This window comes from Haemorhous mexicanus, chromosome 1 (assembly GCF_027477595.1).
Source record: "Haemorhous mexicanus isolate bHaeMex1 chromosome 1, bHaeMex1.pri, whole genome shotgun sequence".
Taxonomy (NCBI): Eukaryota; Metazoa; Chordata; class Aves; order Passeriformes; family Fringillidae; genus Haemorhous; species Haemorhous mexicanus.
Window position 1 is genome coordinate 143947402 of NC_082341.1, and position 26114 is coordinate 143973515.

The 26114-nt window shown below is 39.3% G+C and overlaps 1 protein-coding gene across 2 annotated transcripts; it reads left to right on the forward strand.

The window, feature by feature from the left end:
• The first annotated feature begins 7812 nt into the window (after window positions 1-7812).
• MED30 (mediator complex subunit 30) lies at window positions 7813-25421 on the forward strand. 2 transcript variants are annotated; one of them, XM_059865651.1, is made up of 5 exons: window positions 7814-7971; window positions 8327-8532; window positions 9367-9525; window positions 12604-12714; window positions 23785-25421. In XM_059865651.1, exons 2-5 carry the CDS (start codon window positions 8359-8361, stop codon window positions 23878-23880), a joined length of 540 nt encoding a protein of 179 aa, XP_059721634.1. In that variant the 5' UTR covers window positions 7814-7971; window positions 8327-8358; the 3' UTR covers window positions 23881-25421. The 2 variants fall into 2 exon arrangements, with proteins under 2 accessions (XP_059721643.1, XP_059721634.1); XM_059865660.1 differs by lacking the exon at window positions 9367-9525 and having other exon boundaries at window positions 7813-7971.
• Window positions 25422-26114: the final 693 nt, after the last annotated feature.

Sequence of the window (26114 nt, forward strand, 5' to 3'; positions counted from 1 at the left end):
CTGCCTGCACTCTTGCTTTCCACATATCTGTAAAGACAGATGCAGCTATGAGAGTTTTCTTAGGTTTGAGGCAGCTCCTCTGCTGTGCCTGTCAAAGCAGCAGAACCCCCAAGTCTGTGGCAGCTCCTTTCAAGTAACATCACTGTACTTCTCATCTGTAACAGCCTGATACAGCAGCAGAGACTGACATGGGAGCTCTGTGGGGCTGACACGCCTTTCTTCCTCTTGTTAACATTATTTTCAGTAAAAGCATTGCTACTAGCTATGGCCAAGTCTCTCCTTACAGATGACTGGAAGTAAGCCATCCAAAGCAGGAATTCTCCAAATTCTCCAAGCATTTCCATGTATGGAGATCCTCATGCTGTCACATGGCATCTAACAGTATGTTCACTCTGCTAATAAGACTTTTTGGGTTGTAACCTCAGAACATACTTAGATCTCAGATCACTAATTATCATTTTCATTCCAGGAAAAGCCTTGTTCCAGATACTGACAAACCTGTGAAACAGAAATAACACCAGGCTTCTCATTCACTTCACATAGTTCATGGAGAAAGCACTTGCTCATGTCACATTTTATGTTAAAAAAAGCCCCTGTAACAATTAAAAAACAAACAAGTTCACCAAATTCCATTATCCTCTTAAAAATTACATGGATTACAAGATTGTGAAGTTTCTTCTTTAGTAGCTTGCTTTTCCTCCATCTCATTTTGCATTTCAAAGTTACTGGTCTTTAAAACAAATTTTAAAAGGCATTTGTTATGGTGTACACACTGGAAAGACTGCATTGCAAAAAGAAACCTAGACTACTGTGGTCAGTAGCACTCTACCACCAACCATCTGGGAGGTACCAGGAGACAGCAATCCTTTCCAGTAGGCAGTGTGTGTGTTGCTACACTTTTCCAAAGTTTAATGGAGTCAAATATTATTCATATAGACTGTTCAACGCCAACTGGCCTTGCACCCAGAGAACAGACTGATGAGGATTTAATTTATTAGTACAGTTGCAGTCATACAGAGTCTATTGAACATCTGCTTCACAAGATACCATACCCTACTAGCTACAAAAAACTTTCCAACATGCCGTAATGAAATTAGGAGACACAATGTTTAAGAAAAAAAGTCTAAAAGCTAATGTGCAATCAGTACAGATCCAGCAAGATGATGAGTTTTGCCATCATCCAAGTCTGCGCTAGATGGGAATGTGGTCAGTAAAAATGTCCAGATGTTGTGTATAGATTCAGGTTATAATGAGAAATATACTGCTTCTAGTAATTGTGATATACATCTGGAAGGTTATATAGGAACAGGGTGGAAAACTCTGGGGAAATAGAGGACATCCTCCATTCTGTAATATATTGCTTGTAATATTGCACAGAGGGAGTGCGGCCAGAAGTTTTGCATTAATAATGTCAGTGAGTCAATCCAGGAACCCCGCAATAATGCATCAACCTAGAAGGATGATTTGTGTTCAAACATCTGCCTCTAGCTATGCTTTTTTCCTATCTATTATTCCATTCCCTATTTCACATAGTCTTATATCACTGGGAAGACACAAGTGGCATTTGACTTGCATCGAGTGATGATGGCTTTTGTGGACACGACCTGCACTATACATCTTTCATGTCCTCAAAATTTTTTCTGCATTGCCATCTATACTGTTGATGACTTTCATGGTAAATTAGGACACTCCAACCTCCTTATCCAGAAGCTATTAGGTCCCTTTTTAATATATCTATTTCTTTGCTGTGAAATATACAATCTCTGAATCATAAACCATCAAGGACAAGGACTGTTTTCTTCTGTACTCACACAGCAGAACAAGGTTATGCTCTTACCTAAAGTCTTCTGCTGCTGCCATAATGCATCTGACACGATCACACAATGTATGTCTGTGTTTGTTTAAATCATTCTAAATCTACTAAGAAGAAAACAAGAAGAGCAAAATGTATCTTGGGATGAACATATTGTGTGCATGAATGTCCAATGAGGGAGTGAAGGACACAGAATGAGTCTATGGATGGTCAGGCACACAGGGGAGCTACTGACCAGGATGTGAAAATTCCCAGGACCAGATTTGTAGCACCAGAATGTCTGATCTTGTTAATACCTATTTTACATGCCATCCATGTTTACATGCAATATCTGATTCATATGCAGAAAGGGTTGTGGAACCTGTGAATAAGAAACGAGGCTAAAGAATCTAGCTTGATTGACACTGAATAAATCACGATTTTGCTCATAAGAAGGAAGTTAAGGTGAAAGAAAATATCCTGTACCACAGATACAAGAAACAAAAATGAGCCTTATTATACCTCAAGAATAAAAATGGTCTTTGCAATCCACTGATGGGTGCTCAGTGCTCCCTCAAATGACAGTGGGTGAGGTGGGTTTGTTTCTGAAAAGTCATAGAAAAAGTTTTCACCTACTGCTAGGGGTTTACCGTCAGAGAGAGAAATAAAACATCAGTTGAGGCAGATGAAGAGAGAAACCCTGAGCTGCTGCACCTTTTAGCGTCTAAGACAAAAAGCCATGTACCACAGAGCACAGCAAGGATCCACTCACACACTAGGACATGTTTTAGGAACAAAACAAGCACAAGACCTCTCTGTCTGTCTACTATGTAGTGAGTCACAGGAATATCATCTGTCAACACCTTAAGGAGAACTATGCCTCCAACTGTAGAGCAACAATGGGAAACTGCACACTGGCAATGACCCCTGAAGGGAAAAACCACCCTGGAACTCCTGATTATAATGCTGTGTTAACAGCACATAAGCAGTCAAACGATAGGGCAGACTAGCTTTTCTCCTGTATTAACTATTGTGAAGTCCACCACAAAATCATTTGTCATCAACATACTTCCAGCACTGGTGTAACAGCTGTGAAAATATAATTAGTCCTTCCATCTCTATCCCACTGGGTACCAGTCACTGCTTCAGTGGTCTCTTTGGATATGTTTCTGTCCTCTACTGGCCAGAGGTCAAGTTTTCCAGAAGCTAGTTGCCTGTATAAATTACGGTGCACATATTTTACATCTCATTGTAATGCTTTCTTTTACCAGCATCCACTTCTTTCAAATGTTCCATTTCCAAGTCATTTTTCTGCAAGCCCCAAGAGAAGTCATCAAACAAGCATGCTGAAAATTTATCCACAGGCATCACAAATGTACATTTAGCTGATGAAGACATAGAGTTCAAATAAACTTTGATTTGGAATGCCTCTTCTTCCAAACAGCTAGTCCCATATGAGACCATTTGCTCAGGAAAAATAGGACTGGAGCGGGGGTGGGGGAAATGTCTGAAAGCCCAGTACAAAAAGACACAGGTTGCCCACAGCTATTTTGAGGCAAGGAGAGAAACTTGGTACTGTTCTGTTTAAAAAATTTTCAGTGTCAGCACTTGGAGTACCAATACAATTGAAGGCTGCAGGAGAGATGCTGGGTAGTGAGAGACCAAAAGAGACATGATACATCTGCTTCTGTGTTTGGCTCTGAAGCCACAATGTCAAGATTATGCTGAGACTTGTCTCTTTGGAGACAAGCAAACAACTTCAAAAGAAGAAAAATTATCAGGATGGCGTTTCTGCATTGTGATACCCTGGAATAAGTCCTGCTACTCCTTTTTCTTCTGTCACAGTTACAAGGAGAGTACCAGCTGCCGGGCATAACAGTCCATTACATAAAACATGGGGAAGGATAACAATCTTCATGCCAGAAACAACTGACTACAAAACTAGTTCTTTGGTGTTAAAGGAATATGAAATGGGCCAAGGGCAACATTCCTGAGCTGAATGTCAAGAAGGAAACTTCAGAGAAGTAGAGAACTGATGATACAACATGCCTGCCAAGATCAAGAAATGGTGTGTAGGACCCACTGCATAGTGAGAACCAAAACTCTTCATCATGTTTTAAACAGCCCACATGAAGGCTGGACTGTCACACTGCACCTGACTTCCCCATATTCTGTTAATGCTTATTTTTATCCTATGGGAAATAGTAAACCCATATAGTAATCATAGTAACCCACACAGTGACCCTGGCTTATGGAGTCAATGCGACCCCAACAGTGTCTAAGCGGCTGCAGCGCCATTCGGACCAGCCTGTGGAAGGATGTGCATCCACATGCAGACCTCAACCCACGAGGGTTTCCTCCTGTGTTCTCCCCCTGTACCACTGAGGAGGGAGAGGGGGAGAATGAGGGAGTGTGAAGGTGGAGTGGTGTGGTGGGCACCTGGCAGCCACCCTACCACATAAAGCCATTTTGAAGTCAGTGGTTTCCTGATCATTTTTTCTGACTACTCTGTGAACATTTAGAGGTTGGGCTGTGGCAAACCATTGAAGTTGGTTACTACCTGTATGAAACCCAGTCATTCTGTGGCCCAGCAGACTGTGCTATGAACACACACAAACTATACACGTTTTCTTATGGATACACAGATGACAGAAGCAAGATGCAAGCAGCAAGGCTGAGCTGCCTCCATCTTGCTCTCCTTGCTGTCCTTCTATCACCTACAGCACCAAAGGGCTGTGCAAGAGAATCCTGTAAAGGCAGAGAGCTCTTCATTTCTCAACTCCAGCTTCCCCTTGGTCCAGAAAACAGCTGTGTTCACCCCCTACTGAGCAAGAGCATGGAGTATTGCTCTCTACTCTGATGCTTTGGGCTCTGAACCTGTCTAATTTATCCCATCCTATATAGCACTACCACAGATGGCCCTATTTCCTTCTAAATGGATGCTTTCATAGTTCATGAAAATACCTGCCTGGATGTGGAAAACACAGTTGCAAAAATCCCCTCAAGCACCCAGTCCTCCTCACCTAATCACAGCCATTAACTGTTTTCTTTGGTCTATAAATATAATCTCTGCTGAATTAAACTCCACCTACCTAGAGTGTTGGCTGCATACTAAAAAAGTTATGTGCCATACTGTTATCTACCACAGCTTGGTAACAGTAAAACTGTGCCATGTCTGTTTATTGTTGGCAAAGGTTCCACAAAGTCCCATTATTTCTCCTTGAATGAACACATAAACACTGAATGGGAAAGGGTGGAGAATGAAAGTTCTTTCCTGGTTAACACATTTCCCCTAAGCCCATCTGTCACCCTCAGAGCCGTAACAAAGCACTACTGCTTAAGGAACAGTGTGAGGAGAGTTGTGAGGGAGTAAACTCTTCTTTCTTAGAGGAAAACAGATGATAATCCAGGAATTTCACCGGTTCTGTTTATTTTTAAACAGAATGATTCACATCGCCTTGCAAGTGTTATCAACCGATTTAGAGAAAATTATTTGAACAAAAGCAAAAATTATCCTTTTCCCTCACTTCTGAGGATTTTTACTCTCCTTATAGAGCACAGCAAAACCATCTTTGGAGTTGCCCAGGGTATATTGTAAAATACAAAGAAAAAAATTCAAAAGCCATTATTACAGTGAAAATTATAATCACTGAAGTAGTTACTCTTTAAAGAGTCCTAATTTCAAATTTGGGTTAAAGTTGATTGGACTAGAGTATTACATGCAGACATAGGCTCTTTGTTAGGTTTCTGGTAGCTTCTCTACAACCCAACAACAAAGGCAGCAGAATCCCAAGACACTGGTTTGTACTGATGCCACAGAAACTGAAATGGATATAAAAGATGATCTCTGATTTGGATGCCTTCCAGGTGAAAGCACGTGGCCCAAACTGAACACAGAGAGTAGTTGCTTAAGAGATTGCTTTTAAAAGCAAATTCATCTTTATCTTTTTCGACCAGAAAAACATTCTTATTTAAAAGAAGATTCCTTTGTCTGGGAATGAAATCCCAGACTCAGACTGTTCCAGAGAGTGGCAATGAAGAATATTAGACCTTCCAGCAACATTCTCCAGCATTGTCCACATGCAGACTTGGCTCTGTATTTCAGCTGCCTACTGTACATGGCAGCCCCATACTGCAGGATACCAACCCCTCTATATGGAGTCTGTCAGCAGCCCTGAACAGTAAGTGGTCTGAATCCCTCATAACTCTTATGCCATCAGATTTGAGGCAGCAAGTTAAGCATTGTGAGCAGAGCTCTTGGGCATGCAATCAGAAGATGAAAACAATATCCTTTATGCTCAACACTTGAACAGTTCTTGTATCATTTTCTTAGTGTATAGTGAAATAAGAAGCAAACATTCAAACAAGCCCTTTGAAGTTCTCCAGAGGCTGCTCTTCCCAAGCATTGTCTAGCTAGACACCATAGGATGTCCTTTTGCTTTCTGAAAACATCCTCCTCTTATTTTTATAAACCATTTTTCCTCTCTGCTTAAGAAACCATTTGTATCCTTTATGCGAAGATCTTTGCTAAACTATAGTTATTTATACTGCACCTTGAGTAAGGCAGAGTAGTAGAGAGAACTTAGCCAGGTAGCAAAAAGCTCCAGTTTAGGAAAGGGGGTGCTCTTTCCCCTCAGTGGTCTGTTTCTGAAGTAAAAAATATTTTATGAAGCAAAATGCCTCTGACGGCAAGTTTATATGGTTCTGCCTCTGAATGTTCATTGACTGCTTTCTTCTCTCTTTAACAAAGGTTGTGTACCATGCATCAAAATTCTGATTTATTTTTACAGCATTACAAATGCAAAACATTTAACACAAAGATCATTTGTAAGATCAGTTTTAATACAGCACATGTACCTTTACTGTACTAAGAATTCATTAGAAGTTGCAGCTACATAAATGTCCTCTTCTGCATGTTTAGATACTTACTGCCACAATCACTCAAATACAGATTCCTAGGTATGATGTCAGTTGGAAAATACAGAGAAACTTTGGTAATTACTGATTTTTGCATATGAAAATTTTTTTTTTATTAGGCAGACAGTTAGCATTAGCTATTGTAGAAACAGCTCCTTCCTGTCAGGCCTCACAGAACCTGCCTGGCTTCTTTTTGAGGGCACTCCCTCTCCCTCACATAGGAGACCTTGTCTGTACTTCAAAAATGCCTCAGTACCAGAGTGGCGCAAGCACTCAGAGCTGTTTTATATCCATGCAAATACTGTCACACTGGAAGGTCAAGCATTGAGGCTTTTCTGTATTAGCAATAATGTATCTATGCAGGAAGGAATAGCAGTACACCCATAAAGCTATAAAATTAGCACAGGTTTTAAAGTGTATACTGACAATACATACTTATCCCACAAAACAGGTATTCAGCCATTTATCAGTGTGACTGGGACTAGAGCATCTCTCCTACAAAGACAGGCTGAGAGTAGGAGCTCTTCATCCTGGAGGAGACCTCATAGCAGCCTTTCAATATGTGAAGGGCCTGTAGGGAAGGTGGAGAGGGACTCTCCATCCTGAACTTTAGTGATAAGAAAGGATTAATGGCTTCAGGTCGAAAACCAGTAGATTTAGGTGTTAGGAAGAAATCCTCAACTGCGAGGCTGGTGGTACACTGGAGCAGGTTGCCCGAGAAGCTGCGGCTGCCCCGTTCCTGTCAGGGTCCAAGGCCAGGACGGATGGAGCTCTGAGCAACCCGGTCTAGTGGAAGGCGCCCCTGCCTGTGGCAGAGGAGTTGGAATTAAACGGTCTTTAAGTCACTTCCAACCCAACCTGTTCAATGATTGTATGATTTGACAGAGAGGTGGTGGGAATGTGTGAATCTCCCTGGGGATTTTGACCAAACTTTCCAACCTCAAGAGCCCCGTATGCTGGCTGACCTGCCCGCAAGCCCGCACAAGATTCAGCAAGCCGGGAAAACGCCCCGGCTCCCGAGCAAGACCTTCGACCGAGAGCAGCGGTACAGGGGCGGCCCCAAGCCGGCGCGAAAGAGCCGCGGCCCCGCCTGCCGCTGCCGCCCGCCGGCTGTGACGGCGCCGGGCACCGGGAAGCGCTTCCGCCTGCAGATCCGGGGCACGGCGTGAGTGCGGCGGGGCCGCCGCGTCCGGAGCGGCTGCAGCGCCGAGCGGGACCGGGGAAGGCCGCGGTGCCGGGGCACCGCTTCGCCCCGGGAGCCGGTGGGTCAGCGGAGGGAGGAGTGGTCGGGCGGGTACCGGAGCCCAGGGCTGCGGTTCTGCCTGCTGGAGCTGGGCAAAAACCCCTGTCGTGTTCCCCTTGGGACGGATCGGGGCAGGGGCGAGCCCAGTGAGCGCTCGGAGGAGAGGGAGGTGCGTGAGGGGCACTCCCAGATCCACCGCCCGGCAAAGCTGGATGGGTCAGGGAGCGGTGTCCAAGGGGTGCTGCCCTGAGCCGGCCTCATCTGTTGGACAGAACCGCCTACGGGGAGAAGGAGTGGGATAGCCAACCTGCAGAAGTTTGCTGGGATAGAGTCAAACAAGTATTTGATCGTTCCATCATCACCTCTTTGTGCAGCTTGCCGTAGTGCGGCTGGTCAAGGCCAGGAGATGTCGACCCCCCCTCTGGCCGGGGCAGGGATGCCGCCGGGCGCTTTCTCCGGGACGCAGGCTCAGGCTGCCAGGGAGGTGAACACGGCGTCCCTCTGCCGCATCGGCCAGGAGACCGTGCAGGACATTGTCTTTCGAACCATGGAAATCTTCCAGTTACTGAGGAACATGCAGGTGAGAAACAACTATTTATACACTCAACTTGCCATGTTTTTATCACCGACACACAGTATATATAGACTCAGGAGACACCTTAGGATGTTTAGAAAACTCCATCAAACTGCTCTGAAGAGGAGTATTGGTAGAAGAGGTGAGTACTACTCTTAATATATTGCTTAGTCCTGTACATTAAGTGAAATTCAGAAATGCTGAATTGTCATTGCCCTCCCAATAAAAAAGCTCTCAATACTCTTAGTAACTGTGTTTTCTTTTATGTACAATGAAGTCTGTTCATATGTCAGTTATGTTTCTCTGCTTATGTTAACATATGGGGAGTAAATTTAGAGGAATTTTCATTGATCTTTTTCTGTAATATTTTCCACCTAAAACTCTTTTTTTGTTAGGAAAAACAACATAATCCTTATTTGTGTCTACTTACTGAGAAAACATACACATTTTTATTGTGTTTTCTCTTTGGAGAGTACAAGATAAATAATCATTCCTACTCCTTCTGTATTTCCTTAAGTCTTGTGTCACTAAGTTGGGTGGCCTGGGATTGAGACACAAAACCTCAACCACAGCCACAACAGTGTCATATTTAAGCATTGTGAAGACACTCACTGAAAAGTCAGAGGGATTGACGAAAGTGTAGAAAACGTGAGGGTGTTTGACAGCAGTGATCGAGCACATAAAATATGTAATTTTGCTAGTAAAGAAAATAAAAATTTCAGTGATTGCTATAAGAAAAGTGTGATTGTCTTATTTTAAAATACACAAAAACCTGTCTGATATCTTTACTTATTTCATGTGACAGAAACTTTAATATTTTTAATGTTTTGGTTCTCTAAGTTACCAAATGGTGTTACTTATCATACTGCAACATATCAAGACAGACTGGCAAAGCTGCAGGAACATCTCCGTCAGCTATCAATACTCTTCAGAAAACTGAGATTAGTCTATGACAAATGTAATGAAAACTGTGCTGGGCTCGATCCTGTTCCCATAGAAGTAAGTATCTTTATTTATATATAAATTGTAAATCAGAATAACCACTGTGGATAGCAAATCATCCATCTTCCTCAGTTGCAGGAGACTCATAACAAGTTTTAATGTTACTGGAATTATTCAGTGGACTGAATTCTGTTTATTAATTAGATCTTGTTGAAAGATTGTGAAACTTAGTGTCTAGTTGACACGGTGTTCTATCATACATTGGACTTGGTCTCAGAGGTCTTTTCCAGCCTAATTGATTCTGTGATTCTGTGAAAGCAAACTTAATTTAAAATTTTAATCTTTTTTCTTCTGGCTTCTTGGTACCTTCACCAATTTATTTCCCCTAGGAAAAAAAAAAAAAAAGAGGATCAGGACAAATTTTTTACAAGAAGTGGGAAAAAGTGGGAAAAAGCGTGCTTCAAGCTCTCACCTGTCAGCCTGCCTCCTGAGTAATAAGTATTATTTACTTTCTCTAGCCAATAGTCTGTGCCTCCACAGTTCCCTCACCCAGCTATTCCTAACCTGCTGGGCACTGTGAACCAAACCTAAATGTGCAGTGGTGATAGAAAAGTTACACCATAAAACTTCCAGGGAGGAGGATTGGCCAGAGTTTTCTTAATAATACTGCTGTTATTCATAAAATCTAAAATGTCATCTTCCTCATAAGTTGTTTCTAACTTCTAGTAATAGTCGTAAACCCTCAAATTGTTACAGTTTGAGTTGTTCCTGCTCTGTATTAACCAGAACTATGAAATTCTTTAATTACAGCCCTCTGGATTCCGAGGCAATTTTATTAATGGACTTTTGATTGTCCATTGAATTTTAAACATACAGGCATTATATTTGAAGTGTGAGTCTCTTAACTGAATAGGAGTAAAGAAATGAAGAAGTCCATTTTGTACAGTCCATTCTAGACTGCTATTTCAGTTTACCGTTGCTGACTTTTGACAAGGGCTTCAGAAAAATGTATCTGGGAACCTGACAGCAAGAGGAGAATAAGTTAATTTTCCCATTTAAGAAAATAAAACCTGTTTTCACAATGTGTTGAACTTGTGTGCAATAACAAAATACTTGTGTCCTCTTTACCAGCTTTTGTGTCTTATTTTCTCATAACACTGGAATGATGTGGGGTTTGGTTGGTTTTTTTCTATAACTTTTGACATTTTTTTCCTGTTACCAGGATGGAAAAGACTCTCCATAGAGAAGATAAGTAGTCATTAGGCTTTTTTAATGCAAGGTTTCACTAATAACTTAGTTACAGCAGAGTTTTTATTTATAGTAGGGGTAATTTTTTTTAATCTTCTTAGTCTTGTCTTCTCTGAACTAGTAGATGCCTGCCTCTTCATGTTTTTATTGGTTAGAGTGAATGGCAGTAGCACATCATTCTTCTTGGATCAGTTTTCTTAAATTCTTCTTCCAGTAGTTCAATAATAGTCTCAATTGTATTATTTCGTGGCCGATATTCTAACCGTGTCTTTACAGAATATCAACAAAACTATTTTTTACACAGTCAAGAGAAGTCTATACCTACTAGTATGCTTATTCAATTTTTATTGATAGAAATGGTTTCATAATTTTTATTAATGTGTAATAGGTAGTATTAACTTTCTGTTTACCAACATTGCAAGGCATGAGATAATTGTGATGGAGATCTGCCTAAAAAGAATACATTTTCTGCTTTTTTTGGTGTATTAGGTATAATTCATCTTTTCTTGGTAGGTTTGTTTTTTGTTTGGTTGGTTTTTTATCTGTCACCTTTTCTGAAAGACAAGGAAGTTTTAAAGAAGTGTTCTACTTTGAGTGCTACTTTATTTTTCCATCAGAGAGGGTTTTTTCCGAGAACATATAGCAGCCCTACTACTTCTTCTTTATGGTCTACAAATGTAGTAAGTGGTCAACATTTGCTACTTTTTCATGGCAGAGTTTAGTGTGGTAGCTTTTTTCTATTTTGCTAAGCTTAATAAGAATGTCTGTAAAAATTTTTTGTATAGAAGGAAATTACAGTTTTAGTGGGTTAAGTCAGAGTAAGTTTTCCATCAGAGTGCTGGAGACACTGAACACTTTGTAATATTGCACCCCAACCTAAGTAAGAAGTTAATATCCACTTGATGAGCAACTTGTTCCCAGGCTTTTAAACTAATGTCTTCTTGCTCACTTTTATCAATATTAGTCTTCCCTTTGTCAATAGTGTGTTTGTGAACATGGATTAATTTTGCATAGTTCAGGACAGAAAAAACGATGTCAGACCATGGACTTTGTGGATGTATTATCTTTTAAGAAATTGTTAGTGGCTTGGGAGTATTCTGACTCAGAAACAAGTATTTGTTTTGTATCTAGTATGTTTCTTTTTGATCTATTTTTTTAGGAAGGAAACATATTTTAGTATTCATTTAGAAATTCTGCATCAAGGAATTTTGTCCAAGCTTGCAAAAAAGACTGTGAACTATTTGCTTCTCCAGCCAAAACCAAACTATGATTCTGTGTGTCTGAGGAGATCATGGTGAGAAACACTTACAGAAAAACTAATTTTAGGTAACTGTGGGCCTGGTCTTAAGAGTAGCCAGAGAGAGGCTCATTAAAACAGCAAATCGTAATTATAGTATTCGCTAAGTAGCTATGTAAAGTCAATCATATTTATGTTCAGTATATCACTAAAATGAGTTACCATAATGAGAACTTTATGTTTGTGGTTTTATTTCTTAGTGTGGAATAGTAAATTTTAAAACTCCAATCTGCAGAATTCAACTACAAGGATTATCTGTGACAAGCATCTTAAAATAGAAAGATTGGCTTCTGCCTGCAGTTACAAAATTTCTTTGGGCTAGGCTCAGTGATATGTGAGATTGTACACAATTGAAGCACACTGTTTACCTGGAGAACCAACTGAGGTCATTGCAAGGCCTTTAGGTTTGAGGTGGCAAGCAGGCTTGTCTCCCCTTTCTCTTGGGTAGTAGGAACCTGTGGACAAAATGGTAGTACCATATGTATTTCCTGGATTTGAGTTTTTTCTTTTTTTCTTTTCTTTTTTTTTTCCTTTTTTTTCCCTTTTTTTCTTTTTTTTTCCCCTAAAGCTGATGTTTCTTGTCTTCACAGCAACTTATTCCATATGTTGAAGAAGATGGCTCCAAGCATGATGATCGTGGTGCTGCAAGTCAGCTTCGTTTTGCTAGTGAAGAGAGAAGGGAAATCATGGAAGTTAATAAGGTAACAAAGTTGAAATTAATTTGCATAAACTGAGAAATGTCATTTTCACATTACAAAGCCTAAATTTCTAGATGGCTGTACTAAATACAGAATGTGTGATGACTGCCATCAAAACTGGAGATAAATACTTTTTATTTATAAATATTTCAGTATTGACCTTTTAGTTAAACTGCTATTTTTTAGCTGTACCTCTGGCAGTAGAGTTTCCTAACAATTGGGTTTCCTAAAAATTCTATCTTGTGTCTCTTTTAAAACCAACATATCTTCTTATGAGTGCAGTGTGTTATGTTTATGTGAAACCCACTAGATACTGTCAGTACAAACTGAACTAAGGTACCCGTTGAACTAATTTATCTCCAAAACTTACCTTAGGTGTAAAAATGATTGATATTGGACACCAGATGTAAATATTATTACAGCTATGTGAATTGCTAAAGAATTTTCAGGGCTACCTTCTGGATTTTGACAATTTGAGGAAGACTGTTCCTTTTGTAAAGAGGAACATTTACTGAATCTTGGCACATTCAGAAAAAACTGTACTATGAATTATAAATGGTAAATGTGTTAAAATTTAAATTTTCAGTTTGAGTGGCATTGTGCAACTGGGTACAATTACTGAAGAGGGATTCAAATCTAAAAATAATTATGCTGTAGTAAAAGATAATGTAATACGGAAATTAAAAATACATAGTTTTACCAGACCACAATTTTGAACATTGTTTCTTCAACCTGTAAAATACAAAGATAGGATTAAATACATATTTCTATAGCTGTAATATCTGCAAATGCTCAGTAAGAAGGTTATAATCTACAAAAATAACTGAACAAAAGAAATAAATGGATAAAATGTTTATTTATTGAATGAATAATTGATGGATTTTCAGCTTTTAAAATATTTCCAATGCTTTAATTTGTCTTCCACAATCATACATGTATTGAATTTTTCATAACCCATTTATTTAGAAAAATGCATATGTATTGTACAGGAAAAATTGAGGACTATGAGAATTTAGAGAAATGCAGTTGTCAGCTCTCTTGTTGTAATCTTTCTCTTCACTGCTGACGTAGCATAGTTGAATATATTATATTGTATGTAATGTTGTACTGTGAATTAATGCACATTTATTTACAATCTTTAAGTATTAATAAGCTTAACTGTCCATATTTGCTGTGGTTTTAATAGTTCTGTGACATGGTTTTGCCCTTGTTGTTGTACTTGTATGCTAATATGGTTTTAAACCTCCTTGGTGTGATCTTGTGAAAATAATTTCATAAATTTTTATGAAGAGTTCTGAACCTTAAAAAGGTTGATGGTGTTACAGGACCATTGGTAGCAAACTGGTAATTAAGAATGCATTGAAATGTTCACGTAAATATTGGGTGAAATCCTGTATTTATATTTAAATGCCTAGACCTAATTTCCAGATTTTTCCACAGTAAATCTTCACAAGACAGTTTGAACTTTCTCTAGTATTTTGTGGCCAAAACTTAGTAACTTCAGCAAAAGAAAGTTTAACTTCTTGTTTTTGAAAGGTCACTGGTTTTTTCTTTTGTCCCCCTCCAGTTATATAAGCACATCTACTACCATTTTCAAAGTTCAAATTTTAATACATTTCAGACTAGGTAATGCTTTTATGACTAGAAATATATAATATATTTTTTTGGCAAAGAAAAAGCACTAGAATCAGATAAATCAGATAATTGGTCTAATTTCTAACACTGGCTGCTGGGTTCAAGAGGGGCTTGCTCTGGTTGGCACTTCTGGCAGCTCTTCAGGCCTCTCTAGTGTGTAGTGTCTACCTCCAACTCAATTTGATGAATTAATTTTAGGAAAATTTCAGTAATACAAAATGTTGATGAGAACACTGTGACTGGGAAACCAACATGGTAGTTAAAGGAGCTTTTTATATTCTTGACCAAATCTTTTCTTCCTTCATCTCCTTGTCCTGTTCTCTCCTAATCCTTTTTGCTGTGATAGGCATTATTTTATTCAGCCTTACATGTTATTGGTACCAAAAAATCACTATTGCAATAACTCAAGACTTTGACAGTACTGTGATATTTGAATTAGTTCTTACACCTGCCATGGATCTCCTAATTTTGCCCTTCTTGCCATGATATCCCCACCAGTGTGATTTCTTTAGTGGCTCTGGATGTGTGCCAAAGACACTAACTGCCCCACTGTGTGGAGCACTGCCAGAACTAGTAATAGCTCTTATAAACCTTGTGGATCATATATTCTCACATCAAAATGTCCTCATTCCATGAACCACTGACTTGAAAAATAGCAGCTTTTCTTTGCTACTGCAGGTGTCTGGGAAGGGAGCATCCTCAGGAGGAGGGGGGGAGCATCAGGTACTTCCTGTGCTCCCCATCCCGTTCATGGGGCAGGAGAACCTGTTGATGTAACAGAGTTCCTAAAAACTGCAGGAGCTTTTTGTATTGGTTTACTGTGACACCTTTTCTACTTAGTTATTCTGCTATTTTAGAGTTACTTTTTAGGTCAGAGAGTTTAATGTGCTGACCTTGGCTATGTAAGTACTTGTCTGTTAATTTAAAATATAGATTAGTTTACAAGGCAATGAATTTCTGTCCTAGCAATCCAGTAATAATTAGCAACTGCAGGTTTAAATAAAACCTATTAGGATTTATAGCACAAGGGATTTTTGCTCACAGTAAGAAGCTTCTGCCACTACTACAAAATAAACCATTTCTTGAGCACTGGCTACCTCTGTCTCTTGTCATAAACAATTCTGTCCTGCAGTTCCCAAAAATGTAGCTTATTCTTTTTTATCTGTATATGTTTTCTGGGCTTATAAATTGTTGATGTGGTTGAATTTTTCAGAATAAATTACTGTTCCAGAATCAGTTCAGCACTTGAATTGGTCTTTTAGTGTATGTCTTGATCCAGTTTTCATTGAAATTAATCTATTTGCAGCAAGTGGAAGATGTTACCAAGATTTCCTCTCTTTTGTTTGTGTTTTTCAAATGTTTAATGTTCTGGCTATTTAGTTTTTTATCTTTAAAGTATAGAATCATCAGTATTATTTTCAAGATGTTAGGCTCACCTTCAGTCTGTGGTCTTGTAGTACATTTGACAGGACTTGAAACAGGAATACCAAATCAAAAATTGAGAATGATTTCATCTGTTTGCTGCCCTATCAATGGTTTTCTTTACTGCTCACTTTTAGAAATGGAGCAAGTACAGCTTAGATTTCATTCATGCTGTAGGTCTGGTTTCAATGAAGCACTTAAGTAAACCATCACATAATTAGTATTGTAGGTACATTTGGGTGAAAACAAAGCAAAATAGCATTTGGACATTCCAGGTAGCCCTTTAGAAAACAATCGTATTTGATATTCTTAGCTAGTGTTTGTTAAGTGTTTAGCAGTGATCTTGCTACGAGAGAAAAAGACAATCTACATGACAGACTTTTAAGTTAAGCTTAGGTGACAAGTTCAGCTCTGGGCTTTTTTTGGTAGCACAAACATTGTCTTGCAGCTGATGCTGTTTAGGACTATGCAGAAAACCTAAATTCCTTTTAAACTACCTGTCACAGTATTTGCATGTATTCTAATTGATTTTATATGTGTATGTCCTTTTTCACCCAAAATATGAGTGTGCACAAAGGAACGCTTTGGGGAGAGGGGAAGAGTTTGTTACTTGGACACCTTCTGGGCAGATGAATCTGCACTGGAGACAATTCCATGATTTTCTGAGTACCAAACTGACTCTCTGCAATGGTAGAATAAGAGGAATTTAGGCTCAGTGGGAGGTCTGGAGATTATCTGGTTCAGCCCGCAGCCCAAGACAGGGAGACAGGGTCAACCAGCAAAGTTAGATCCAGCTGCTCCAACTCATGTCCATACTCCAGCACTTCATATACCTGTAAGGATTGAAATTCTGTCTTTTCTTAGTGGTTGACTTTTACTGTGAAAATTTTCCTAATGTTACATTGGAATTTTCTTTGTCACAACTTGTATATTCACTGCCCTTCATCCTTTTGCTGTGTATACTCAAGAAGAATCCAGCTTTGTCTTTTCTGTGAGCTTCATTAGGTGGCTGAAGATACCACTGAGATCCTTTCCTCTGGCCTTCTCTGCTTGAGATTGAGCAAACACAGCTTTAATCATTGCGGTGGCCCTCCACTAGGCATTACCCAGTGTGATAGAGCTTTGTATTGATCCCTAAATTGGGCAGTCATTCTCCAGAGCCAAATAGAGGAGAGTGTGAGAGGTACTCACCTGACCTGAGAGGTAAACTCTTGCTAATATAGGGCAGAGTGCAGTTTGTCTTCCATGTTGCAGAAAAAGATCTGCTGATGACTCTGGTTAAACTTGTTAGAAAGTATCTAAAAAGACCTCAGATCCTTTTCTGCAAATTTCGTTTGTATTCAGTCAGCCCTCTGCCTGTGTTGTTGTATGAGTTTATTCTGTGTGCAGATGGAGGATGTTGCTTTAATTGAAGTTCCTAAAATAGGTGTTGGCCTGCCTTTCCCACCTGTTGAGGTTCCTCTGAATCCAATATCCCACCACTGAGTATATTTTCTATTTTCCCCAGTTTGGCATTGTCCATCAATTTGATAACTTTGATATGGTGATTAGGTCTTTAAGGGTGATATTAAGAATATTCACCTTAGTATCAATCTGAGAAACTTCAAGAGTGACCAACTAGCACTTGATCTTTATACTGATGATGCCAGCATTTAGAATCCCATAGCCCAGCCGATTTTCCATCAACCCAGTTATTCACCTAGTCAGACCTCATCTCTCCAATTTGCTCAAAGGCAATGAAAGGCTGTGTCAAAAGCCTGACTAATGAATGATTTTACTTTATGAAAGTGAAGAAAATCTCCTGCTCTCCCCTTGTCACACAGCCAGTCATTTCTCTATAGAAGGCTATCATGTTGGTCAGGCACAAGGCATCTGTAGGAAGTCCAGTATGGCTGTTCCCAGTCACCTTATCATTATGTGTCTGGATATGACTTTCTGAAGGATTTGCTGCACAGTCTTTCTGTGTCAAGAGTTAGGCTGAGTAGCCTGTAGTTTTCTGCATCCCCCTCCTTGTCTTTCTTGCATATGACCTGAAATGTTTCCTTTTTCATCAGGACATAGCTCCCCATCTCCAATAGAAAATTAAGTAGGGTGGTCTTGCTACGTCATAAACCAACTTTCTCAGCACCCAAATGTATTTTTATTCCAGATCATAAATTATTTCCTTTTCAGTTTTGTATAAAATGTTGCACACTATTTTTTTCACATTGCATCCATATCAAAACCATATCATGCTTACAAAGTTTAAAAAAGTTAGGAAAAGGTGAGCATAAAGCTGCCTGTAAAATCCCAATTGTCCCCTTTTGTCCTCATATAGATGTATATTATATAACCTTTATTCTATTACCACATTTGGTTCCTCTTCTCCCCTTCCCACTTTCTATTCTGGAAGAGTTCTTTGAGCTATTGTGCTTTTGTGGCAGACTAGGCACTATTTAGATTGAATCAGTATTGTAGTAAATAAGATTATAAAAATCCTGGTTTGGGTCTTGTGTAACTGGCATTAGACTATGGAGTAAGCAGGGAATTTGGGAATGAGAAAGAAGGATTTATTGTATGTAGTGAGTAACTAACTAAGGCAGCTCTTGGGAGCTGAATTTTTTTTTCTCTGCCTCAAATTATCTGTGGTAGTTGTTCATTCTTCCCCTTATGGCTCATGGTAGCTTTGAATATGTGGGAAGCTGTTAAAATACAAAATTTAGAGATGAACATGAATCTTAAATATCTTTGGACAAAGTTGGCAGCACTGCAGTTTTATCTGTAATGTTCATGTGACTGAGTTTGCCATCTGTAACTGAGGATCATAGATCTGTGGGATTTTCATATTAAGAATGGGGATGTAACACTGAGAGGTGTGGTGGAGAAGCACCTTGGGGAATGAACAATTCCATTACAAGCTACAGAGCTCAGATGGTACTCAGTAAATAAGACCTCAGACCTCATTGTGAAATGATAAATAATTGGTATGAAGCAAACATCCATCTATTTGAATGAAGGTGCTTATTCCTCTCAGAACAACAGATCAGTGGATAAATACAATCCTGTCTGGGTCAATAGGTGAAAAGTATTGAGCTTGCAGCAGAGCACAGGCTGTCACTGGTGTTTCTGTTTGTTTCAGGAACACAGGGTTACACATACAGAAGGAGCAATTTTCCTTTCAGCTGTCAGGTGAGGTGCAAGGCAGAAAACTCAGTCTCTCATTTCTGCAAAGTGTAGAAAAGTCATGCCTGTGAATGACATCAGGAAAAGCTGTAGATGCTGGACAGTGGGTGTGTTAATGTTTAATTTCACAGCAGTTACTGTATTAGTGATGAATATTTTTTATCCCTTTGGAAAAAAATATAAGTAGATTGATGTATGCATTTATTATGATGGGAAAAGAGCCTTGGTATCAGTTGAGCAGCCATAAGTTAAGACATTACTTTGCAGCTTTAAGAGAGTTTAAGCAAACTGTTGAGGGCACTTTTTCCATCATATTTTTTTCCATCTATGTGCATATAACATATGCTATATATGATAGTCTCTTAACTACCAAAGGAAAAAAGCAAGTTTTTCCACCTTCATACTTCAGAGATTTCATTATGAAGGATTAATTTAAAAAACAGAACAGTATAAATGTCACCTTCCTGTTACAAACATCGTGTTTCTGTAGGAATTTCTTGGGCTTGGCTAACCTGGAAACATGGAGGCTACTGTCACCTTCATAAGGCTTTCAAGAATCACTTCCTACAGCAGTTCAGTGGTCAGAACATGAGCATTGTGTCCAGCTCTGGGCTCCTCAGCACAGGAAAGACCGGGAATTGTCGGAGTGGGCTCAGAGGAGGGCTACAAAAATTATCAGAGGGATGGAACACTTCTCCTCTCAGGAAAGGCTGAGAGTTGAAGCTGTTCAGCCTGAAGGAGAGAAGACACCAGGGAGATCTTACAGAAGCCTTTCAGTACCTAAAGAGGGCTTACAAGAAGGATGGGAAGAAGCTTTTAGCAGGGCCTGGTGTGATAGGATAAGGGGTAATGGGCTTTAAACTAAAAGAAGGCCAATTTTGATGAAATATAAGGAAGACATTTTTTAGGCTGAGGGTGATAAAACACTTGTCCTAAAGGGTGGTAGATGGCCCATCCCTGGGAACATTCACAGTCAGGTTGTACCGGGCTCTGAGCAGCCTCATTTAGTTGAAGATATCCCTGCTGATTGGAGGGTTGGACTAGATGACCTTTAAAGGTCCCTTCCAACCCAAACTGTTCCATGATTCTATACTCCTGGGAAAGAATGTGATGCAAGTTCTCGGTAGTAGACTCTTAATCAACGGAGTAAACATAATTTTTAAAAATTTTGCTAAGATTTATGCAAGTAAAGGTACTGTGGTATTAATATTTAATGTTACACTGAGACACTGAGATGTCCTTCTGGCCTGTACTGTTGTAGATCTTGAATAGAGCAGGTAAAAACCATAGCTGGCACAGCATTCAGGAGAATAGTCTTCAATATAAGATTTTCAAGATGGAAACAGATCTTTTCTTGTTTTTTTCCTCAAGCAGAAGAAGAGCCTGTACAACTTGGACAAGTACTGTTGATGTTTCTATAAGCACCACTTGGAATATGATCTTACTCTTCCATGGTGTTTGCATTATTTTCTTTGCCTCAATAAGGGATTTCTAACAAATGGATTGAGCGCAACATAATGACTCACAGTGATGTTTTAGTTTTAAAATTTGAAGGATACATGAGCTTAAAATGAGGAGAGAGACAAGAACACTGTGCAAAGGAAGGTTCTGATACATCTCTGGTTGTAAGTCATGAATTGGTCTAGACAGCACTGATTTCTAATGAAATGCAAGTGAAGCAAAACCAACTTTTGGTAAAAAATGTATTTCAGTCAAAGTTGAAATTACTGTGTCCTACTGAACCCAAATCTGTATGAAACATGGCAAGTTCTTTATGGCAGCTTTTCTTCCTTGAAAGACAGCTGTTTTCTGGATCTCTGTTATGGTTTTCCCACCTCGTTTCATTTATGTGGGTTTTGTGCTTCAGGAAATGTTTTCATAAATGACCTACCCGACCTAAGCCAGCTAAAGTGTCATTGTTTACTGGAAGGTGCAGTTCTTGCCAGCCCCATCATGGCCATAATACTTGCTAGGTCAGTCAAAATGGTCTCCACTGAAAATTAGTATGGCCAAAGAAGACCCCCTAGGGTAGGTTTTCAGTCAGATCACTTTTCTGACAGGGAGGAACTAACAGAAACAGGCCTGACAAATGTAACTTGAGTTTAGGTCTCTTAAACTCATTACAAACTGCCTCATAGATTTTCCCTGTGCTATCTAAAAACAGATAAAGTCAGAAGCTGTAGCATGTATGTAGGATGAGGTACTTTTTCTTGTTTCATACAACTGTTAATCCTGAGAAGCAGTCTAGAGTTCAACTAAGTCATTTCAACAGAAGGAGGAAAGAGTGGGAGACAACTTGCAAGCAATCTGTTCAAATGAAAATTTGTCACTGCTGCAAAAGCTGCTTAAAGATTTTGCCCATTTCCCAAGAAGGCCATTTCACCTATCTTTTCAAGGTTAGGCTTGAGTTGAGATGTTCTTACTGGCTCAGCAAAGTCTTAGGCAGAGGCCAGCACTTGCAGTGGTGCAGAACATATTAATTATGTAGTACTTTGTGGTGTGGATCACTGCCTGTCAAAGATCAGTAACAAAGATCACTGTATGCATTTCAATTAGGAGACTGTGCTCTCTGAAGTAGATTTTTTTTCTCCTCTCTTTATTCTTTCAACAGCCTAGCAACCCAGGGATGGTGCTTCATCTTAGATGTTTTTTCTGGCTCCAGAAAAAGTAGAAGAGCTAAGAAATTAGCTCCTCACTGAAGATAAGGATCTAAAATTATCTTCAGATAAATAACCAAAGTTATAGTTCTTGTCCTTACAGATGCTTTGACAACAAATGAAATCCAGTCTGAATGTTCCCCTGTCTAGCAGCATCAAATAATGATCAAACAATTTAGTGTCATAATGCTTTCACAAGAAAGGCAAACAGTATTACAGAATGAATCTTTTGGGCATAACTTACACAAAGTTCATGTGTGTAACAGTATTTAACAGTACAATTAGACATGGATGGAGAGAGAAAACAGCCTACTTCTCATCAGAGGTCAATGGTTCTTACTTCTGTCTGTGACTTTAATTACCATCACCAACTGTTCAGCCTTCATTTCCATTGATGAAGGTTTTGAAATACCTTGAAATGACATGGCCTCAGTATGAGGGAGTTACAGTTTGCATCAAAACTCAACTACATTAAACTGGTAGTTTTGATGTAACAGTCACTGATTTCTCTAGGATTGGATGTTGAGGATGGCAAACAGAATCATGTTTAAAAATGCCACAGGCGTGGACATGCTTATCTCATCCCTCTTGTGCTTTCTCAAGCATCAGGATCTTGCATTTATGACCTTTGAAAGGAAGACCCATGCAATTCTGTCATTTCAGTACTGTGGTAACTAGATGCTGCTTAGCTTTCTCTCTTGTCTTTAGTTAGGAGCTGAATCTCTGCTGTATATTGTGAAGTCTTGGATCAGCAAATGGAAAAGAAAGAAGCATTAGACAAATGCACGTATTTTTCTTTAAAACACTTTTTAGCCTGTCAAATCCTTGGTTAGGAATTCCTTGTCAGTGCACATGAACTGTCCTGCCTATGTTTTTGTATCCTTCTTGGGAGTCTAGATCTGAGTGTTGTCTCTTCCAGTGTCCTGCAAAGTCTGTATTTAGGGGTATTTCCCTTACTATGGTCCCCATCTAATCTAAGCCTAATTACCATATTACTGCAGGCTATTTTTACAGGTCTGAAGTGAATAGGCTTCCTTTTTTTCTCTGGACTTCTTTCCCAGATGACCAGCTGGCAATTTAAAAATATTGTTGTGTTGACTACATCAAAATTCAGGAGACTAATTTTCAGGATATTGCTTCATTTTCTCTCTGTTCCAGTAACTTCAGTTGTATTACCAATTTGAGTCATGCTTTTAATGTATTGCCTTTTGTGTAGTGCAAATAACAAAGTTACATCCAAACTGAAACATTTTGTTCTGTTTTGATGGAAGCAAGTCTTTCCTGTGCTTTTACTTTACTTGGAACTCCAGACTTGCCTTATGAATAAATAGTTTGATCTCTAATGTTGGAAGGCTGACCTCTTATCAAATCAGAATGAAATGAAGGACAAACTGTGTACTGTTAACAACAACCTTAGTTCTCAACAGGTTTGATTTGAGCAGGAAAATTAATAAATTAGACAATAAATATGGGTATTATTGTGAAACATGAAGGGTTAGGGAAATTGTGTGATGTCTTGATGCCCTGATCTTTCTTCTGTAGAGACATAATTTCTAAGTTTTGGCTACACAACCAAATAAAAGCTAGTTTGCTGTTCTCCTGTTCCTCCAAATGCTTCTGCAGCTTGCAGAAACAAATATATAATTTTAAAGAATTCAGCATGCTTGGGAAAACCTTTTTCAAGACAGGACTCTTAAAGCATTACAGTTGACCTACATAGCAGAAGGGCTGCAAAAGCTTGATTTGTTTCACCTATACCCTGTGCTTTGTTTAAACTTGTGCTGTTAATGCCTCATTTTTCTCTAAACCAAATTTATTAAACACATATTCATATAAATTTACCTGCTCCCCAAATTTTTGCTTCCAGCTTAGGATGCTCTCTTTTAAACTTTTCAAAGTGAGGACTGATCCCTACAAGCCTCCAGCTTTAAAAAGTGTGTCAGGTGTTTTGATAAAAGGCTGCTGTGAAACAAAACAGCATTGCCCCTCTAATGATGGTCCTTAACTTTTGAGGCTTTCTTGTATTTTTAGAATGTGCTTTAAAGGGGATGTATTGTCCCACTAACAGTGTTCACTGACAAATGAGAAAAAGATTTACATAGCATTTCATAGTTACATTTCATGTAACTTTTGTTGAATTTTTGAGTGCACTATTTGAAGTGATCAAAAAAAAACTTCTAATAAATTCTCCCCACAGAAACTGAAACAGAAGAATCAGCAGCTGAAGCAGATCATGGATCAGTTACGAAACCTTATTTGGGACATAAATGCCATGTTGGCAATGAGGAACTGAACAAGGAAAATCAATCTTTGTAACTGAAGAAGACGCAAGTCTGTTTGGATATCCTTAACTTCCTTCTAAGAAGTAACTTGTTTTTCCACAATTATATTGCAGTAATGTTTGAAAAGTCTCAAAGATTAAAATGTTGGGTTGTTTTCTAGTAATATAAATGGTTTTGGGTTTGTTTTTATAGAAGATTAATCGTATAAGTTTTACCTCTGTAATTCTGCTGTACAGCCTTTGTAATTTACAGTAGTAGTTTGGATTGCTATGCAGATAAGGGGTATTATAAATTGTTTCTGGATTTTCTTAATAATACAATTGAAAATTATAAAATCATGTGTTTATATGCAGTTTATTCTGCAGTGCAAATAGCCTCTACAGAGAGGAAAAGTTGCAAGACAGGAAAGTTACTCCAGAAGACTAGAGGGCTGAAATGAACAATCAGATACTGTAATTCATTCTGCAGTATTTTTTATATTATCTGCAGTGCAGAGCAGAGCAGGCCAATCCCCTGCCTTACCTGGCTGGCAATGCTGGCCTGATGCCCCTCCAGGACAGGGTTGGCCCTCCTGGCTGCCAGGGCACTGCTGGCTTGTGGTCAGCTTGCCATGGACCAGGACCCTCAGGTTCCTTTTCACAGCTCTGCTCTCCAGCCTCTCATTCTCCAGTCTGTACACACAGCCAGGGCTGCCCCATCCCAGGTGCAGAATCCAGCACTTGCCCCTGTTAAACTTCACACAGTTGGAGATTGCCCCGTCCTTTAATTTGTGGAGATCTCTCTGCAGGGCCTTTCTGACCCCAAGGGGGTTGACAGCTCCTCCTGATTCAGTGTCATCCACAAACTTACTTAGTATTCCTTCTAGTCCTGTGTTGAAAAGCACAGGGCCAAGGATGGAGCCCTGCAGAACCCCACTAGTGACAGTCACCAGTCTGATGTGCCCCATTCACTCTAAGTGACAGTCAGCAGTCTGATGTGCCCCATTCAGTGTAACACTTTGTGCCCAATCCATCAGCCAGTTGCTTACCTGTCATGTGACTCAGTTATCCAGCTGTGTGCTGGACATTTGGTCCAGAAGACTTCTGTGAGAGACAGTATCCAAAGGCTTTGCTGAAGTCCGAAAACATTGCTGGCTTTCCTAGATCACCTGGGTAGGCTACTCTGTTGTAGAAGGAAATCAGGTTCATCAAGCAGGACTTCCCCCTCATGAAGCCATGCTGGCTCTGAACAACTGTGACTGGTGGTGTATTTCTGTATTTATGTATGGTTGGAATACTTTGGTTTTGTTTATCAGAATGCACTGAATAAAGACCTCACTAATCTTTTCCCTATGACTATCAGTCGTAGTAAACTTTGGAGTATGTGAGCCATTCATTATTTTGAGGTAATCATAAACCTTCATCTTTCTTTGTTCTAACTTTGTTACTTCTCACAATTTTCATTCGCCCAGAAAATAATCTTGAAAATTTTTGTTACCCACATATGCTTCCAGTGTACTATGTGTCTCTTTCTCTGGATTAAAAGATACATAAAACAACAGTTTCAGTATAAATCCATATGGCACTTTTAGAATTTGTCAGGTTGAAAACTAGCCTTTTTCAGTGTTTGCTTCTTTTGTTTCACTTTTAACTCTTATTCCGTGCCCAGCCAGACTCCATAGTAGTTTTGTGTGAAAGGCTTTTTCAGAACCTCCTGAAGTATCCAGTTAAATTGTATCCTTTTAAAAGCTACCTTTTTTGCAGTCTAATGATTTGATACTGATTGCTTACTGATTTGAGATTCATGGATTTTAAAATGTTACACTGATTTTCTTGGAGTCATAGAATGGTTTGTGTTGGAAGGGACCCTGAAGATCACCCCTGCCACAGACAGGGTTGCTCAGAATCCCTTCCAGCCTCACCTTGAGCACTGCCATGGATGGGACATCTGCAGCTTCTCTGGGCAACCTGTTCCAGTGTCTCACCACCCTCACAGTGTTTTGTTATTCTATCAGTCTCTTTAATTCTGTTCTTTTAATAATTTCAACCCATTTGTCTACTCCTTGAGGTAAAAATCACTGGTAACAGATCCAATCACACCTGGTTAACAGTCTGTGACTTTTCCCTGAAAATAGGTACAATATAGTTGTCTTTTGTTTCTCTTTTCAAAAGCCTTAAATATTAACAGATGAATGGGCATCCAGTCTTACAGTTGAAAATAAAGTGGTAGAAAATGTTGATTTTGATTAGTTTACCTGGTGTTGAAA

What these genes read in the sequence shown, in the direction of transcription:
- MED30 (XM_059865651.1), top strand. Translation starts at nt 8,359, where the DNA reads ATGTCGACCCCCCCTCTGGCCGGGGCAGGGATGCCGCCGGGCGCTTTC. An exon ending in TCGATCCTGTTCCCATAGAA is followed by an intron (nt 9,526 to 12,603) that starts GTAAGTATCTTT and finishes TTGTCTTCACAG; the next exon opens with CAACTTATTCCATATGTTGA. An exon ending in AAATCATGGAAGTTAATAAG is followed by an intron (nt 12,715 to 23,784) that starts GTAACAAAGTTG and finishes TTCTCCCCACAG; the next exon opens with AAACTGAAACAGAAGAATCA.